Source organism: Acinonyx jubatus, chromosome C1 (assembly GCF_027475565.1).
Source record: "Acinonyx jubatus isolate Ajub_Pintada_27869175 chromosome C1, VMU_Ajub_asm_v1.0, whole genome shotgun sequence".
Lineage (NCBI taxonomy): Eukaryota > Metazoa > Chordata > Mammalia > Carnivora > Felidae > Acinonyx > Acinonyx jubatus.
In genome coordinates this window covers 134,492,635-134,512,206 of record NC_069381.1, presented here as the reverse complement: position 1 = coordinate 134,512,206, position 19,572 = coordinate 134,492,635, and the positions used below count along the sequence as shown (strand labels likewise).

Sequence of the window (19,572 nt, the reverse complement as noted above, 5' to 3'; positions counted from 1 at the left end):
TTTAAGGATTTATCCATTTCCCTTTATCTGAAATGAAATCATTTTTGCTATTGCTGTGATTACCTTTATTTTGAGAGGTTGACATTGATAGTAAAACCTTGAAATAATTACCTGACATATACATTATATACAATTATAGAGATATAACATGTTATATTTTATATATATAAAATATATTACATATAAATATACAATTTGAGATAGATGGATAGATTCATATATGTATACATACTAACGTATAGACTAATTTTTAATAGCAAAGTCTACAATTAAGGCAGCTGTCAAAGGAAGCAGAACAAATAGATCTAAAAAATATGTTATTGCTGCATTTTTATCCAGTCAGGGTCACATATACCAGGACTATCTGGTTCCTACAGCATCACCCACTCTACATACCAAGTGGCTTGCACTGAGATATAATGGGCATATTCTCTTTCCAACACCATCAAAGAATTGCAACCCCTGTGATAAATACTTAAACAATGCAATGCCTACAACCCCTGTGGCAATGGCATATACAGCAAAAAAGCAGGCATAGAGCCTCAGATGACACTGAGAGTCTGACAACTGACATTTACGACGATGTTAATGACTCACAGTTTTCAGATCTACCTATCATGAGAGCCTCCAGTGATGCTGCCACTTGCATGATTCATATGCTGTCTTCCCTAGGAGAGTGTGGGAAAATGCAGCCTCATACTGCTGGAGAAGTAGGGGCCATTCAACTCTGCCAATCTCTTGAGCTTAGAAATGTTTTGTAAAAAATTAGGTTGCAATAACTCATTTGCATTTTTCCCGCTTTGTAGTTTAAATTAGAATACAACGGAAGGGACATTTTGTGGGTTGTTTGTTGGTTTTGGGAAATAGGGTACAGACATTAGTAGAAATCAACATGATCATCTGTAGGGGGTCTGACATTTCAATGAAAATATACTTGTAGGAAACTATTCTTTTGTGTTGACAATTCTTGGGTTTTACTTGACCCCAAATTCTTATTGCTAGCCAGAGGCAACATTAGTTTGTTATCAGGACTTAATCTTTGGCTTTGTCTCTGAGTTTTTTTGTGACAGTAACTTGTAGTGATCTCAACGGGCTCTGGTTGTATAATCATATTAAACTTCTGAGATTTTTGTATATTGTGGGTATGTTCCATTTACAAACCTAAAATTCCTGAGTGATAATTTTACTAAATGTATTATTCGTGTACTTCATGTTTATTTCAGACTAATATAAATTTAAAAAAATTAAAGTAAAACCATGAACAACATATGCTTCACCATATTTTCATGATGCCAATAGATTAGGTAAATATGCATTGTTCCTAATAAAAGCAACAAAAGACCATTTAGAGAACGACTGTTATATGTTAGACAGTTTGCATGTATTTTCTTCAATTCTTACAATGATTTTTAATTTAGGTGCTTTTATTCTTATTTTACAGATGATGAAATTAAAGCTGAAAAAAGCTAAGTAATTTGCTTAAGTCCATATAGCTAAATGGCAGTATAAATAGAATATATACCTAGTTTTATGCCATTCCAAACCTGTGTGGATTATGTTACATCCTGTGCTTTCCTCTATACCATATAAAGTATTGTAAGGTGTAATATGAATATCATATTACATGTGTATATATTGAAAAGCATGTATTTTCACAGGTGAAATATGTTCTGTCCCAGCATTGTAACATGGAGAGACTGGAAATTAAAATGTGACAAGGGTATTTATTAAAATAAAAACCTAAACATTGCCAGTTTAATATATACATAATATAATTGCAATCCTTATAAATCTACTACATAGTACATCCTAGATTTGCATAGTTTTCAATAACCATGTTAAAAAATGAGCTATTTGCTATATTTATTACTTTTATTAATTACTTACTTTATCTTTATACCTTTGAGACATCCAGAAGTCAGTTACTTATAATTCGATTTGGCTTTTCTTTTGATATAATTAATAATGACAGGGTTTCCCAAAGAGTTATATTTCTATTATAATAAAATATTTAAGAACTCCCAAAATTCAGTAAGATTAGACCAGATATTTAACCTATATCACTTTCTTGGTCAACCAGACACATCTTTTGTGTTTCTAGAGTTTAAGTTCTGATACACAAAACACAGCCTGGTCATTTGTGCTTTGCATGAAATTTGATCAAAAAATTGAAACCACCAAGTAGAACTTAGATTATTTTACACTATCTACTCTGTTCTTTGTTGGGTGAAGGGATGAGAAACAGATTTCCATGTCTGGAGATCCATTTCCCCTCCAAGGATAGAGTACATGGTATAACGAGGGCTAAGTCAAATGAATTCCTTATTTTTACACATTACTAATGGCTCAAAATCATACCATATATTATTTTGCTTTATATTTGAACCATGATTTTATTTATTTTTAAATATATTTTTCCTTTGTATTTTTCATTTTTCTCAGTGGAATCACAATAACATTTGTTTTTAAATTTCATCTTATTTTTATGAATTTCCACTTTCTCATTTATATTTTGTGTACTTTGTATTACTCTGGAATATTTTCTTACTCATTTTTCTACTTGTTTTAATCTGGACAATTTTTTTTCTCTAGGCCTACACACCTGACATGGTAGGAATCCACTGTTTCTTAGATCACATATCTTCCTATGTCTTCATATATCTCCCCTTTTGACAAAATATTGCTTCAACAAACTTTTAAAATTACTTGGAAGGAAAGCCTTTATGTGTTCTGATTTCTAGCTTACAAAAATATAATAGTTTTGCTGGGTATCAAATACTATGTTCAAATTCATTTTCCTTTAAAATTTTGTAGAATTTGCTTCACAATCTCTTAGAATCCAAAGATGTGATCAAAAAGTTGGTGATGTTTCTGATTTTTGTCTAAGCTACAGGCTTCTCTTTTCAATAAGAGAAGTCTAAATATGGATCTTTTATGTTTTGGTAGGCATGTTGTGAACCTTTCCGAATTGGACATGTGCCCTTTAGCCCTTGGAAAGAGCTCCGTCTGTTCAATGTTTAATCCTTTTATGGTGCTCTTTTGGCCTATGGATATTATACCTTCTTAAAACTTTCTTAATATAGTCATCAATGTTTTTTTTTTCAACTTGTCATTTTTAAGTTTCCAGAATTAACTTTTATTCTTCAAGTTGCAGTTTTCTTGCTTATTTATCTTTGAATTATTCTCCATTTTGCTGGATATTTTCATATATATGGAAATTCTTGGCTCTGCATATGTATTTAATATTTAAGGGTTGGGTAGCTCATGTGTGTTTTCTGTGCTATTTTTTAAAATTTAAAAAAAATTTATTTTGATTTTTTAAATTTTGATTTTTTTATTTTTTTAAATATATGAAATTTATTGTCAAATTGGTTTCCATACAACACCCAGTGTTCATCCCAAAAGTTGCTCTCTTCAATACCCATCACCCACCCTCCCCTCCCTCCCACCCCCCATCAGCCCTCAGTTTGTTCTCAGTTTTTTAAGTCTCTTATGCTTTGGCTCTCTCCCACTCTAACCTCTTTTTTTTTTTTTTCCTTCCCCTCCCCCATGGGTTCCTGTTAAGTTTCTCAGGATCCACATAAGAGTGAAAACATATGGTATCTGTCTTTCTCTGTATGGCTTATTTCACTTAGCATAACACTCTCCAGTTCTGTCCATGTTGCTACAAAGGGCCATATTTCATTCTTTCTCATTGCCACATAGTACTCCATTGTGTATATAAACCACAATTTCATTATCCATTCATCAGTTGATGGATATTTAGGCTCTTTCCACAATTTGGCTATTGTTGAGAGTGCTGCTATAAACATTGGGGTACAAGTGCCTCTATGCATCAGTACTCCTGTATCCCTTGGGTAAATTCCTAGCAGTGCTACTGCTGGGTCATAGGGTAGGTCTATTTTTAATGTTTTGAGGAACCTCCACACTGTTTTCCAGAGTGGCTGCACCAGTTTGCATTCCCACCAACAGTGCAAGAGGGTTCCCGTTTCTCTCCTGTGCTATTTTGCAAGTAGATAAATTTTGTACTAATCATCTCCCATTAGTGGGAAGTATGGAGTAACATTCTCAGCTTTTGTTTTGAGTTGAGTGAGCAGTAAGCCAGCTTTCAGACTGGAACCCCTATAGTCCAAATTGAAGAAGGCCTTGAATTGGGTAAATAGCTCTGATGCTAAAAGTTTTGAAGCTATCCAAATGAAGCTGACAACACTTCTTCCTTGGGTATCTTGCATTGCATTTATCACTGTTGGGGAATGTCAGCAAAAGGTTGTGGCTACCAGTTGACTTGTGAGCTTGGTCTGGATGACTGAAAGCTCCTCACCCCCTCCCCTGTCTTTTGAATGTGTGTTTCACTTGTTTTTCCTGTTCCTGAAGGCTGATCCAAGGTAATAGTTTGGGGTGTTGAGAACACCTGCATGGCATACATGACTCAACCTAGTTAAGGTCTATATATAAACTTTGAAAATGTGACTGGCAAATGTGGTGATCCATTCATCTTGCTGCCTCGTGTGTCGGTCTCCTTTGTCTATTAAAACTGTCATCCACAGCACTCATCATCAGGGAACTACAAATCAAAGCTACAATGCGATATCACCTCACACCTGTCAGAATGCCTCAAATTAACTCAGGAAACAACAGATATTGACAAAAAGTGGAGAAAGGGGAACACTTTTGCGCTGTTGGTGGGAATGTAAACTGGTGCAACCACTCTGGAAAACAGTATGGAGGTTCCTCAAAAAATTAAAAATAGAATTACCTTATGACCCAGCAATTACATCATTAGGTATTTATCCAAAGGATACAAAATGCTAATTCAGAGGGGCACATGCACCCAAGTTTATAGCAGCACTCTCAACAATAGCCAAATTATGGAAAGAGCCCAAATGTCCATCAAGTGATGAATGGGTAAAGAAGATGTGGCATGCATATATATATATATATATATATATATATATACATATATATATATATGTATATATATATATATATATATATGTAATGGAATCCTACTCAATTATGAAAAAGAATTAAATCTTGCCATTTACAACAATGTGGATGGAACTAGACTGTATTTTGTTAAGCCAAATAAGTCAGGGAAATACAGATACAGGATTTCACTCATACATGGAATTTAAGAAATACAGATGAACATCAGGGATGGGAAGGAAAAATAAGGTAAAAACACAGAGAGAGGCAAACCATAGGAGTCTCTTAAATACAGAGAACAAACTGAGGGCTGCTAGAGGGGAGGTGAGTGGGAGGAATGGGCTAAATGAGTGATGGGCATTAAGGAGGGCACTTGGGATGAGCACTGGGTATCATGTGTAAGAGATGAATCACTGGATTCTACTTCTAAAATCAAGATGACACTGTATGTTAACTAATTTCATTTTAAATAAACGAAAATGAATTAAAAAAAATAAATACACTGCCACCCACCAACCTGGAATGGCTTCACTCTCTCCCTGTCCTATATGCTCTGTTGGGGAGGTAGAGTGCTGGTTTCTGATTACACCAGGGAAGCTCCCAAGAAGTTTGAGAACCAATAGTCACATCAACTTTTACCAAGTCTTTCCAGCCAGAAATACATCCCTCCTGCTTGCTTCGCATTAGAGTTGCCTAGTTTGCCCTAGTGTTTCTTTGATCCATCTCTTCTTGTCAATTTCTGTTATGACTATCCAGATTTAGCTGTATTACTGCAGTAACCTCCAAACTGGTTTTTCTAGCTTCTGTCAGTCTCTCCTAATTCATTCTTTACACTACCATCAGAGTTACCTTTCTAAGACCAGAGCATATTATTCTTGCTCCAAAATATTTAAGTCCTTCATGTCCTCAAAATGAAGTCTAATATTCATACCTTGACGTATAAGAATTCCCATGATCCTAAATGTTTCATCTCTACTTCCACATTTCTTTCATGCAGCCAATTCCTACTGGTTGACTTTCCTGTTTGCAGTATCTTCTTTCACACTGTATACCATTCAAATGCCAGCTCAACTCCCTCTCGCTCCCGAGAAACCTTGACTGAAGTTTATCTTGCCCTTTCTAATTTCATGTTTAGCTTTGAATTTCTGATTCTCAAATAGGGATGATTTTGCTCTCCACAGGAGATTTGGGGATGTCTGGAGACATTTTCAATTGTCACGATTCAGGGGGAAGTGGAGAGAAGAAGGTGTCTAGCAACTAGTAAGTAGAGGCCGGGGATGACAATCAAATGTCAGTAGTACTGCAGTTTAGAAACATTTCTTTACTCTATCACTTGTTATAGTCTTCTTTAATTCTAATTATGTGTGACACACTTAAGTCTTTCACTAAAATATAAGCGCATTTACAGCAGGGGCTGAGTCACAGCCTCTAACTTCCCTTATTGCTTAGCACAATAATTTGGAGGAAAAAAAAAAAGGAACTAAGCATATGCTTGTTGAAATGTGAACCTCTACAAACTGCTTGATATGTTCCCAATTTTATGGTCTCAATTTTCTTCACTTTCTATAAACTTTCTCACCTCCATACAGTTCATTGATTACATGTGTCTCTATTTTTTTTCACACGACTTTTTGCTTACATTGCTATAGTCTTTCTAATACTATATTTAAATGTTCTTATTTACTCAACAGTTTTCTCACCATACTATAAGCTCCTTATGGACAGGACAATATGCCTTCATCAGGGTAACTACAGCGACTAAGGCAGTGTCTGGAGGAGGTGGCTGGTAATTAAATAGAACTATTGTAGCGAATAGTTTTAAGAAAAGAATATGGAGCAATTTCTACTGTACACAGATTTTTCTATAGAGAAAATTACAACCTTAGACATCAACGCAAGCCGCTGCTTATACTTAATTGCATAAGAAAAAGTGAATGTCAGATGGACCCAGGTATTCCCAACTTGGGCATTAGTGATCATAGCTACTTAGATTTGTTGACAATTTGACAGGGCATGTCTTACTTCAGCATTTCTCAAACTATACTTGGTGGACCATGAGTATCAGAATTGCCAGACAGTGTTATGTAAAGAATAATAACTTAAAGTCTCTGGAGTTGAGGGCCAGAAATCAGCATTCTTGATAATCTCCTTGAGTGATCCTTATGCATACTAATACTTGAGAACCACTGACTTTTTCATTTTTTTCCATTTGACATAAACAAGACTATCCTTTTTCTTACCACTTACGTTATTTCTACAATAATGTCAATAGTAACTAATCTTTAGTGGACCTTTCCTGTATACCAAATATTGTGTTAGGCACATTATGTGTTTTATATAATTTAATCCTCACAACCCACCTATGAGATAAATTCAATTATTGTATCTATTGTAAAGATGTGAGTATCCAGGTACAGAGAGGTTAAAGTTATTTGCCTAATGTCACATACAGAGTAAGTTCCAGATACGGCTTCAAAACTCACGTTTTTAAACATGATGCTTTCCTGCCTGTGCATCTTTTGAAGATTGCTTTTTTTTCCCCCTTTGTTGATCATGAAGTGTTCTGCAGTGTGAGATTTCCATTTCGCTTCAGACAGCTCAAATATATTCAGAGTTGCTTCATTATTTGTGAATAAAAAGATTAGTGGATTTTCCAAAAGGCATATTCTATCTAGAGGGCTGGGTTAAGCTCTTATGTTTCAATATCATTAATTGATGAAGATTTTCCTTTCAACACATGACGGAATCATTAGTAAATATAGATTTAAGACTGCTGAGAAAAGTTAGCCTATCACAGTTCAGCAGTTTGAAGAAAACTTGAAAAATGAAAGCCTTTTAGACATTACTGCTGGGGTGACATGAACTGGCAAGGCTGTTGTCACCTGATAATGCATTTCTAGGTGTGCTAAGTTTTGCAAAGGCCATTGTGTCCTGTGGTGATGATGGCTTGTAGTTAAATTGCCCACCGGGCAGCCTTGCGAGAAATTGTCCTAGATCATGTATAGAGCAACACAATTAACATGCTTATTCCAGAGAAAAGCAGGGGGAATACAACCTTTGATGGTCTCATTTAAGAAATAGTTTTCCCCTTGGCTAAACACTCCTCAAAAAGCTCCTTTCACCACTGCTAAAATCCAAGAGCTACTTCTCTGACAAATACCTGGCCCTGCAGCAAACCAGTAGGCTCTTGGTCTAGGGAAGGGAAGGAGAGCAGACACAGATGATGTCACCCTCTATTCCTACCACCTGTTTATTGACTTGGAAACACAAGCTTGTTTGTCTTTATCACTGCCCAAACTGTTCTTCATCTAGTATTTTTCTTGGCTGCCTCATTCTGCTCTCTCCTCACTGTGTAGTGTATGATTGTAACTAGAATTCCGATGGCTCTCATTTTACGTCCAAACAGTTCTAGTTTCCCCTTACCATATGGTCATCCTGATGTTACCATTTGCCTCAATCATCCTTTTTGTTGCTGCTTGAACATCTTAATTGATCTCATGAGCTATGTTAGGGATTTATAACAGACATCAGTATAATTCATCTCACACACACGGCTTGGGACTTTTTTTCTGATTGGATGTGCTCTATATATACATATTTACAATTCTTTAAAACCTCGGGTTCACCTTAGTGATAACATAAATGAGCTTTCAAGGGCTACAGCTCACCAGAGGAAACAATTACCTGTGTCCCCCTGTCTGACATGGTATTTTCCATTTCCCTGAAGTGTTTGGTGTTTTAAAACATACTCAAGACTCTTTGTCCTGTTTAAACAAAGCGATAAATACACTTGGTTTTAAAAGTTTTCTGGAATAAACTATGAATCCTTCTTTTGCTAGGCACCCACATTGTCTTTCTTACTTTCTCACTCATTCATTTTTATTATCAGTAAGATACTCAAAATCATTTAAAAAATGTGTTCAGGATCTCTTTTAATCATCGGAACATTGGATCTTTCCACTTTTATAAATGATTTTACATCTCTTCTGAAGCCTGCCCTTCATTCAGTTACCCCTCTGTTGTCAAAGTTCTCCAAAGTAGATTCCTATAGCTATGTAAGCTCACCCCCAACACACGCATACACACACACACACACACACACACACACACCCCTTGTAAACCTGGTCGAGTGAAAACTAATAGTAAAAACTGAAAAGATAATTTACACATTATTCTGTATGGTATCTGTTAGGCCTTGACAAGTGGGTGTCAGTTTTATAGGGGAAAGGTAATTGGCAAAGGTTATTTTCAACATCTGGGAATTGGGTCTATTTCAGGGAAACTGTCAAGTGGACAAATGCGATCTTTGGTACCAGTCACTCTCCTGTGCCTTGTCATTCTCTATCTTAGCTAAAGCAGGCATTATCCCTGTATGTTTCCGCTTTCTTAAATTATACACCACAGATATAACCTAGATGTTGTGCCTTATCTGGATACATTTACTTTTGAAAAATGACTTATAACTGTGAAACAAAAGTATTTATCTGCAGGCAGAATTTTGAAGAAATTATGATGACTATGATGTCTTCCTTGATGGGACCACTGAATGATGATCTGATCACTTAAAATCATGTGCCTGTGCATGGTTCCTTACAGACTATCAGACAGATTTCCCATCTGTGCCTCAAAGGAGGGCTGCTGGATCTGTTATAATCTGTAGCCAGACCTCTCAAGGGAGAAAACAAAGTCCTGGATGTTCTAAATAAATAATATTAAAATGAATCTGAGGCATCACGAAGCCCACAGTTTTTTGCTCACATGGTGTTAGTCCACCAGGAAATTTCAGTGAGTAAATCACTCTCAATAGGTAATAGCCCATGGAAGCCAATTTGGTGTGCCTGTGAGATTATACTCAGAAAGCCCAAGGAACCAAACATTGCAACTTTGCGTGTCATGTTTTACTCATTTATGCAATGGAACATGTTTCATTCAAATGGCTTCACTTGAATAAATGAGTACAAGTGCACACTGATGCTTATGCTTGACTACATGAGTTGGCCAAGTGACTTAGCCTCTCTGTGCCTCAGTTTCCTAACATGTGAAACTTTATTTTTATACTTCTCTAATAACAGTGTCCTGAGATGGATGGAAAGCACCCATTGTGACTGGGCTTTATTCTAGGCCATGTTTCCCCAGAGGAGCACTGGATCACCATTTCATTTTGGGGGGCAGAAATGCTTAGGCGGCGTCATTCAAATTCTAACTCTCCTACTTACTAATTCTGGATTTATGGGAAAAACACGTAACTTCTCAGTTTCTACTTCTTTAAAATGGGGGTAGTATCGATCTAGGAAGGTTTTTACGAGGACTAAATGGCGTCATAAATGTGCACAGTGCAGTGTTGGGTAGAGTGGGCTTTTACCAGACGTCACATCCTTTCTGATATAGATGGGTGTGCCAAGGATGAATCTTTCTCCAAATGAATACTAAATCCACAGGCAGTTACAAAATGCCCAAGGACACTGCTATTGCTGTGAGTACAATTCTTATAATCTGGAAACAACTACATCGAAGGTTATAGAATTGGTATATGTCCTGGAAGTGAGACTTAAGTGAAACAGAAACAGAAGTTTGAGTGAGAAGCTTATAGTGGAAGAGTTGGGAAATCAGTTTGAAAGATGCCAAGGGCAAGAGATAAGAAAGAGGGGTGTTAAAATATGCATAAGAAGGTAAGAATAAAGAAAAAAATGTGCTGTTTAAGGGTGAAGGAGATGTCTCATTCTAAATGTAAGGTCCTGTAAATCTTTTGAAGGCTACAAAGAAAGTTTAGGCATAGACACAGCTTTCAATAATCTCAAAGGTGGTAGTTTGAGAGTAGAGTTTGGAATTATTCCAAATGGTGGGCTAGTTTTAAAGATTGGATTAACTAAAAGGTGACTGTATTAGAGGGTGAGACCTTGGGCAATGAAGACACATAAGATGACCATATAGAGAAAGAGTCATTTGGAGTCAGGCTAGAGTTAGAAACTGTGACCTGACTAATAATTCCTCAAAGAGAACCAGAAGGCCTGAAGATGACAAGGACAAAAAGATGGAGACAGTGGCATGACTGGAGGGGGTCATCTTCAAAACAACTCAAGATTTTAAGTAAATACAAAGGAACAATGATTGGGTAGCAGCAGGAGTCACTCCCACAGAGGTGATAATTGAAGCGGGACTGGATGAGATTGCCAAGGGCTAGAATAAAGAAGAGGACTTCAAGAATGAAATCGTCACATGTAGGCCAGTGCAGACTATGCAACTGAGTCCTGTCTGTTCTGTGCAGTGGACGGAGATGGACACTGAGCCTGATTTTTTCATGTGGCCGGTGTGCTGGCACAGGTGTTTGTCAATGGTTAGATACCTATTTGCCTAATATCCCTACACCATCCTGCCATATGAGAGGGGGAAAAATATGTAATTGTTTCTTAAAATGATATAGGCTACTGGGCAGTTAGTATTCATTTCTTTTATAGTTTCCTAATTCATAAGGGCTTACCTTTCATTGAAAGAGCCCTTGCTCTAGAGCCATTGTCATCCATTGGTAAAGAACAAGGTCCACTGGTAGGAAGGAAAACTAGATGCAGAAGCTTGTCCAGATGGCATAGAGATGTCTTCTCCTTACTCCTTACTATGTAACTAAGATGCATCTTTAACATGACACTTCAAAGCTGTTTAAATATATTTTGAGCTTGAAGTATCCATTAATGATTGCATTTCATTCTATGGAGGGTTAGAGAGTAAATTTATTGCTTCTATCATGATTCAGCTATAGAAAAATATTCTCAAGTAGCAAAGTTGGAATTTTTGGAGTCCTATATTAGTTCTTTGGCATTTTCTAATGTTAGTACAGAAAAGGACTAATACTAGTTTGTTCAGAACCATTTCTATGAGGGAAACAATACTGCTCAAAGTTCGCATGAGGATTCAAGATTTTTCCATGAATGAGGAAATTCTACCCATTTGCAAAACCTTTTTATTTAGCTTGAGATGCTGCTGAAAACAACAAAAATAGCTTATCGGGTGCTTATGAGTCATCAGCTAATGTGCTAAGAACTTACCTGAATTATCATAGGTAAACACAATTCTATTATTGTTAGAAGATGCCCATAACTGGGACAATTTGGAGAGTGAAAGGGCAAAGTTAGAAACAATTTCACAGGCACCTATGCTCCCCTAATTATATCTACATCTAATTACCCGAGTTTGCAGACATTGTCATAGCTAATGCCATGGGCCTGATTATTTCATATTTTTAATAGTCTACAAAATTCAGGTTTGAATCTCCTACCTTTGTTTATTTATTTTTCTATATGGCAGTTAGCTTAATTCTTTAGACCTAGTAGTAACAGCAAAGTTGATCTTGAGAACTGAGTCATTTCCAGTTTAAAACTCAGTAATGCCCACTCAGTTGAGGATTCCTCTTATATCCCATCTGGTGTTTCTTCCTTTCTACCCAGAGTGTTCTAAATCCCAGAAAGTCTGAAGTAGCGCTCTACATTGTGAATAGATACTGAAAGGGCGGGCCTACGCCAGCCGACTCCATCTTGTTCTGTGTCCTTCACCTTGACCACACCTCCTCCCCTTGAGGAACCCCCCCTCACCTGCCTAACAGGACTCGGACCCTTCCCCAGCCAATCGAATGAGGCCATAGCCATTACCTCACCAACTGCCCCCAGGCCCCAATAAAACCTTTGTCCTTTTGAAACTCGCTCTCTTTCCCTGGTATCTCACCGCTGCGTCGGTGCAGGTAGGGGATTGAGCTCGAGCTAGCTCAAATAAAGGCTCTTTGCTTTTGCATCGGACTCGGCTACCTAGTGGTCTTTGGGGATCACGAATTCTGGGCATAACATTTGGGGGCGCGGCCCAGGATCCCCAAGACCCCGAGGGACCCCCGACCCGGAGAGCCTGACTGGCCACGGTTAGTGTCTGTTTGTTCTGTCTTTTCTGTGTGAGCTCATTTCTGGAATTCTGGTAGTGCCCGACGCGGTCTAAGTGGACGCACTGGAGGACCATGGGCCGGGAGTTTCGGAAGACGTTCCGATTCTCCCTTCTGGAGGGACGTGGAATCCCCTCAAAGGTCTGAGATGAGGCGGGTCGCTCCCGCTGGTCGGCGTGAGGCCGTCGTCTTTGGAGGGACGTGGAATCCCCTCATCAGTTTTGGAGGGACATGGAATCCCCTCAAAGGTCTAAGCTAGCTTGCAGTTTTGCTTCCATGGAGTTGGAAGACTTTCTAGGGGCCCTCTGTTTGTCTGTTTTTGTGTTTCTCTGTTTTGTTCTGTGGACTTACTGGACGGACGTTATGGGACAGACTCAGACTACTCCTATAAGTATTATGATTGATCACTTTAAGGATGTGAGGGGAAGAGCTAACAACCTCAGTGTGGAAGTCCGAAAGGGTCGGTTGCAGTTTTTTTGTTCTAGCGAGTGGCCAACTTTCAATGTCGGATGGCCACCAGAGGGGACCTTCGACCTCCCTACCATCCACCGAGTCAGGAGTATCATCTCTCAGCCTAAGGCGGGCCATCTTGATCAGCTCCCTTACATTATCACTTGGCAGGACCTTGTAGAAGACCCACCCTCTTGGCTTAAGCCCTTCCTAACCCTGCTCCCTCCGGAGCCAAAACCCATTCTTGCTTTGCAGGAGACAGAGAAGAGGAAAAGTCTTACCCAGCCTTCAGCACCCCTCTACCCTGTCCTACAGGGGGGTACTGAAGAAGAATTAATTTTTCCTCCCCCGTATAACCCCTCTAGGATGCCGGAAGAACACCATCCTCCCCCTCCGGGGGAGGCAGACGCTGTTTCGAGAGCAGGAGGCGGAAACGCTCCAGGGGGAAGCCCGCCCTTTACCAAAGGGCTCAGAGGGGGCAATCCGCCTCCGCCGCCGACTCCACTATTCTGCCCCTGCGGGCCACCGGACCCCCAGACGCGGAGGGGAATCAGCCCCATCACTATTGGCCTTTCGCCACTAGTGACCTCTACAATTGGAAAGCTCAGAATCCTAAGTTTTCCGAGAAACCGGCAGGGCTTATTGATTTATTAGACTCTGTTCTTTTTACCCATCAGCCCACGTGGGATGATTGCCAGCAGCTTTTGCAGGTCTTGTTCACGACTGAAGAAAGAGAAAGAATCCTCAGTGGGGCCCGAAAACTAGTTCCAGGCGCAGACGGGAATCCCACCACCAACCAGGCTCAGATAGATGCCTCCTTCCCCTTAACTCGGACCCAGTGGGATTTCAACATGGCAGAAGGTAAGGAGAGGCTCCGGGTCTACCGCCAGACTCTAATGGGGGGTCTCCGAATGGCTGCTAGAAAACCAACCAATTTGGCCAAGGTAGGAAATGTACAACAGGGAAAAGATGAATCTCCGGCTGCCTTTTTAGAACGGATCATGGAGGCATTCCGTACCTATACCCCCATGGTTCCAGAGGCTCCGGAAAGCAAGGCAGCTGTTATCATGGCCTTTGTAAACCAATCGGCCATAGACATTAGGAGAAAATTACAGAAAATAGATAGACTAGGAGAAAAAAGTCTGCAGGACTTACTGGTCGTAGCCGAAAAGTTATATAATAACCGGGAGCCTCCTGAGGACAAGCAGGCTCGCGCCATGGCGGCTGCCAGCAGTAAGCAGACTCGAGACCTGGCCAGAATACTACTAGCTACCACTGCTGACTTCCCCGAGGAACGAGACCGCCGTCTCCGGCAGCTGGCAGACGACACAAGAAAAGGTAAAAGCACCAAGGGGGGGAAGCAGAGGCTGCAGAAGGATCAGTGCGCATACTGCAAGGAGATAGGGCATTGGGCCCGAGATTGTCTAAAAAGAGCTGGAGGGAAGGGAAGCAAGACTGATCGAGTAAAAGTCCTAGAGCTGGATGAACTAAGTGATTAGGGGAGTCAGGGTTCGGACCCTCTCCCCGAACCCAGGGTAACTCTTAAAGTGGAGGGGATCCCTATTGACTTCCTTGTCGACACCGGAGCACAACATTCGGTCCTCCGCACCCCACAAGGAAAACTAGCTAGCAAGAAGTCCTGGGTACAAGGGGCAACTGGTATGAGCCAGTATTCATGGACTACCCGAAGAACAGTAGATTTGGGAACGGGCCGGGTATCCCACTCCTTTATGGTAATACCAGAATGCCCCTACCCGCTGTTAGGATGGGACTTACTGACCAAGATTGGAGCTCAGATAACTTTCAGACAAGGGGGGCCTCAGGTCACCGATGGCAAGGGCCACCCCATCCAGGTCCTGACCATGAAACTGGAGGATGAATACCTCCTCCACCAGGAGGCGCTCCCGAGAGAGAATAATATAGACAGATGGCTACAAGAATTCCCCTCGGTTTGGGCAGAGACGGGGGGGGGGGGGGGGGGGGGGATGGGACTAGCCGCTCACAGGACCCCAGTCCTGGTAGAGCTCAAGCCAGGAGAGAGTCCGGTAAGGATCAAACAATACCCCATGTCTCAGGAGGCCTGGAAGGGGATCCAGCCACACATCCGGAGACTACGAAGCCTAGGGGTACTAGTTCCTTGCCAGTCTGCCTGGAACACCCCCTTACTGCCGGTCAAAAAGCCTCACACAAATGACTACCGACCGGTACAAGACCTCCGGGAAGTAAATAAGAGGGTCGCGGACATACACCCAACTGTTCCCAACCCATATAGTCTCTTGAGCTCCTTAGCGCCCTCCAGGGTCTGGTATACTGTATTAGATTTAAAGGACGCCTTCTTCAGTCTGCCGCTGGCACCCCAGAGCCAACCCTTGTTCGCCTTCGAGTGGCATGATCCAGAGGAGGGCTACAGTGGGCAACTCACCTGGACACGGCTACCTCAGGGATTCAAAAATTCACCCACCATCTTCGACGAGGCACTACACGAGGACCTGGGTGAGTACAGAAGGGAGCACCCTGGCCTCACCCTTCTACAGTATGTAGATGACATCCTGATTGCTGCGGACACGGCCAAAGACTGTGAGTGAGGGACCCAGGACCTGCTGGCTACCCTGGGGGACTTAGGATACCGGGCATCCACGAAGAAGGCTCAGATATGCAGGGAGAGGGTAAGTTACCTGGGATATATCCTGGAGGGCGGACAGCGGCGGTTATCAGAAGCCAGAAAAGAAACTGTCCTAAAGATCCCTACTCCCACCTCCCGAAGAGAAGTGAGGGAATTCCTAGGATCAGCCGGCTACTGCCGCCTCTGGGTTCCAGGTTTTGCTGAGATCGCCAGGCCCCTATATGAAGCTACCAAAGAGGGGAAAACATTTAAATGGGCTGAAAAAGAAGAAACTGCCTTTAATCAGTTAAAAAAGGCCCTCCTAAGTGCCCCAGCCCTGGGCCTACCAGACATTACAAAGCCCTTCCACCTCTTTGTAGACGAACATAAGGGAATAGCAAAAGGGGTTCTAACTCAAGCCTTAGGCCCCTGGAACCGTCCAGTGGCTTACCTGTCTGAGAAACTAGACCCAGTGGCTGCCGGCTGGCCGCCATGCCTAAGAATTATTGCGGCGACAGCACTCCTAGTCAAGGATGCAGACAAACTGGCCCTAGGACAGGAGATCTGGATCACGACCCCACACGCCATTGAAGGGGTCCTGAAACAGCCTCCAGATAGATGGATGAGCAATACACGTATGACTCATTACCAGAGCCTCCTACTCAACCCTCCACGAGTGCGGTTCCACCCCAGTGCAGCCCTCAATCCTGCAACCCTGCTGCCCGACCCTGACCTAGGTGCTCCATTACATGACTGTGCGGGAATCCTGGAACAGGTACATGGATTCCGGACGGACCTGACCAACCGGCCCCTCCCTGATGCTGAGGCTACTTGGTTCACTGATGGCAGCAGCTTTGTGCGAGACGGACACAGGTATGCGGGTGCAGCGGTGGTCACCGAAACGGACACCGTATGGGCGGAGGCTCTACCCTCTGGAACGTCAGCCCAGCGAGCAGAGCTCATAGCCCTCACCAAGGCACTGATGCTGGGAGCTGGAAAACGGCTTAACATCTACACAGACAGCCGTTATGCATTTGCCACAGCTCATATTCATGGGGCAATTTATCAGGAGAGGGCGTTACTGACGGCAGAAGGACGGACTATAAAAAATAAGCAGGAGATACTTAACCTGCTTACAGCCTTATGGCTTCCTGCCAAGCTAGCCATTATCCACTGCCAAGGGCACCAAAAAGCTGATAACCCAGTAGCTAGAGGTAATCGAAAGGCTGACCAGGCAGCCAAGGCAGTAGCCCTTACTCCAGTCCCCACCATGACCATACAACTACCAGACCTGGGAGACCCAGTTTTACCAGACCAGCCCAAATACTCCCAGGAGGAGTTACAGCGGATCAAGAAACTCCCTATGGCCCAGGAGATAAAGGGATGGTGGCATACACATAACAAGGAGCTCGTGTTGCCAGACCAGCTCGAGTCTCAATATTAGAGCACATGCATCGGTCTACTCACATGGGGGCCCGAAAATTAAAAGACTTAATCCAACATGCCGGAATTAAGATTCACCAACAGGACACCAAAATAGAGCAAGTTGTATCTGCCTGCAAGACCTGCCAACTCACCAACGCGAGGGCCACATCAAATAAAAAAGGAACCAGGCTCAGAGGCACCAGACCGGGAGCCCAATGGGAAGTCGACTTCACTGAAGTCAAACCAGGAAAGTATGGTTTTAAATATCTTTTAGTATTTACAGACACCTTCTCTGGCTGGGTGGAGGCATACCCAACCAAGCATGAAACGGCTCAGACGGTGGCTAAGAAGCTACTAGAAGACATCTTACCCAGGTATGGTTTTCCTGCCATGGTAGGATCAGACAATGGACCAGCTTTTATCTCGCAGGTAACACAGGCAGTAGCCAAGGCGGTGGGGGCAAACTGGAAATTACATTGTGCTTATAGGCCCCAGAGCTCAGGACAGGTAGAAAGAATGAATAGAACCCTAAAAGAGACCCTTACCAAATTAACCATGGAGACTGGCGGAGACTGGGTGACTCTCCTACCGTACGCCCTTTACCGGGTTAGAAGCACTCCTTACACTCTGGGTTTTACTCCCTACGAGATCATGTTTGGCAGGCCACCCCCTGTTATTCCCAGCCTTCGAGCTGAACTTATTGCTGAGTTTAAAGATCAAGAACTTTTTCTTTCCTTGAGCGGGCTCCAGAGGGCGCACAAGGACATTTGGCCGCGCCTCCGTGCCATCTACGAGGCTGGCCCGATCACGACACCTCATCAGTACAGGCCGGGAGACTGGGTCTACGTCAAGACGCACCACCGAGAGACTCTCGAGCCGCGCTGGAAGGGACCCTACATCGTGGTGTTGACAACCCCCACCGCTCTCAAGGTAGACGGCATCGCGACCTGGGTCCAACACACCCACGCTCAGCCAGCGGACCCCTCCTCGATCCGGAAGGACGTTGTCACGCGATGGGCCATCAGTCAGGACCAACACAACCTGCTCAAGCTCAAGCTACAGCGCATTTGACCTACCTAATATTGGTAACTCTGTTAACTCTGCTTGTCATTGCTCATGCTGCTGGGAGTCCCCACACCCCCCAAAACATCACCTGGCAGATCATAGACACCAGCTCGGGGACAATACTTAATCAGACATCCCAGAGCCACCCCAGGGACACTTGGTTCCCAGAACTTTGCGTAAACCTCCAAACTCTGTTCCCCTTGTCACCATAAATGCAGCCGGTCCCATGATTGGGTCCCTAAGCTACATGACAAGGGGGGAATGAAAGGGCGGGCCTACACCAGCCGACTCCATCTTGTTCTGTGTCCTTCACCTTGACCACACCTCCTCCCCTTGAGTAACCCCCCCTCACCTGCCTAACAGGACTCGGACCCTTCCCCAGGACCCTTCCCCAGCCAATCGGCTGAGGCCATAGCCGTTACCTCACCAACTGCCCCCAGGCCCCAATAAAACCTTTGTCCTTTTGAAACTCGCTCTCTTTCCCTGGTATCTCACCGCTGCGTCGGTGCAGGTAGGGGATTGAGCTCGAGCTAGCTCGAATAAAGGCTCTTTGCTTTTGCATCGGACTCGGCTCCCTAGTGGTCTTTGGGGATCACGAATTCTGGGCATAACAGATACCTTGGTAGGTCTCCACTGATGTGCTGGCTGCCCTACAGTCCTACAGCATGAGCTTCTGTCCCCACTGCAGTTGGTGAGTAAACAGAGGTTTCTCTATACCCTGCATTACCCATGCAGGTCCTTCAGAGCGCTCAGTGACTGAACTGTGAGCACCACTGTAAGATCCTCTCTCACTCTGGCTCTCCTCCTTAACTCTCCAGGGGCTCAGAAACTGTGCTTTTGTAACACCACATTGCCATACATGGCTGACCTCAGGGGTCTCAGACTCAGAGCCCTCTCCCCACCCCCTATCATTTCACCTCTATGAGGCATCAAGCTTCCTACAATTTAATCTGGGAAGTTAGTTCAAACTCCTACTTCTTTAGTATCTTCCAAACCACTTGGACTTCTTGGTATGTATCTCTGAGATTTGGCCCAGGGGGTGAGAGTTGCACATCTCAGATATTCAGTCTCTGTTTATTCCTACTCATACTCTTTTCAATATTAATTCCTCCGCTGGTCAAATTTTTAATATTCTTCTACAGCCTCCAGAAATATTCTCTTATATCTTTCTGTATTCTCCGTTTCC

General features: G+C 42.5%; 1 protein-coding gene across 1 annotated transcript; it reads left to right on the top strand.

Annotated features, from left to right (window-relative positions):
- Positions 1–12,581: 12,581 nt before the first annotated feature.
- On the top strand, positions 12,582–18,740 carry LOC128314026 (uncharacterized). The gene is given in 3 exon segments (XM_053215017.1): positions 12,582–13,705; positions 13,744–17,335; positions 17,338–18,740. Coding segments are annotated over 3 exon segments (5,277 nt in total). The 5' UTR covers positions 12,582–13,075; the 3' UTR covers positions 18,393–18,740.
- Positions 18,741–19,572: the final 832 nt, after the last annotated feature.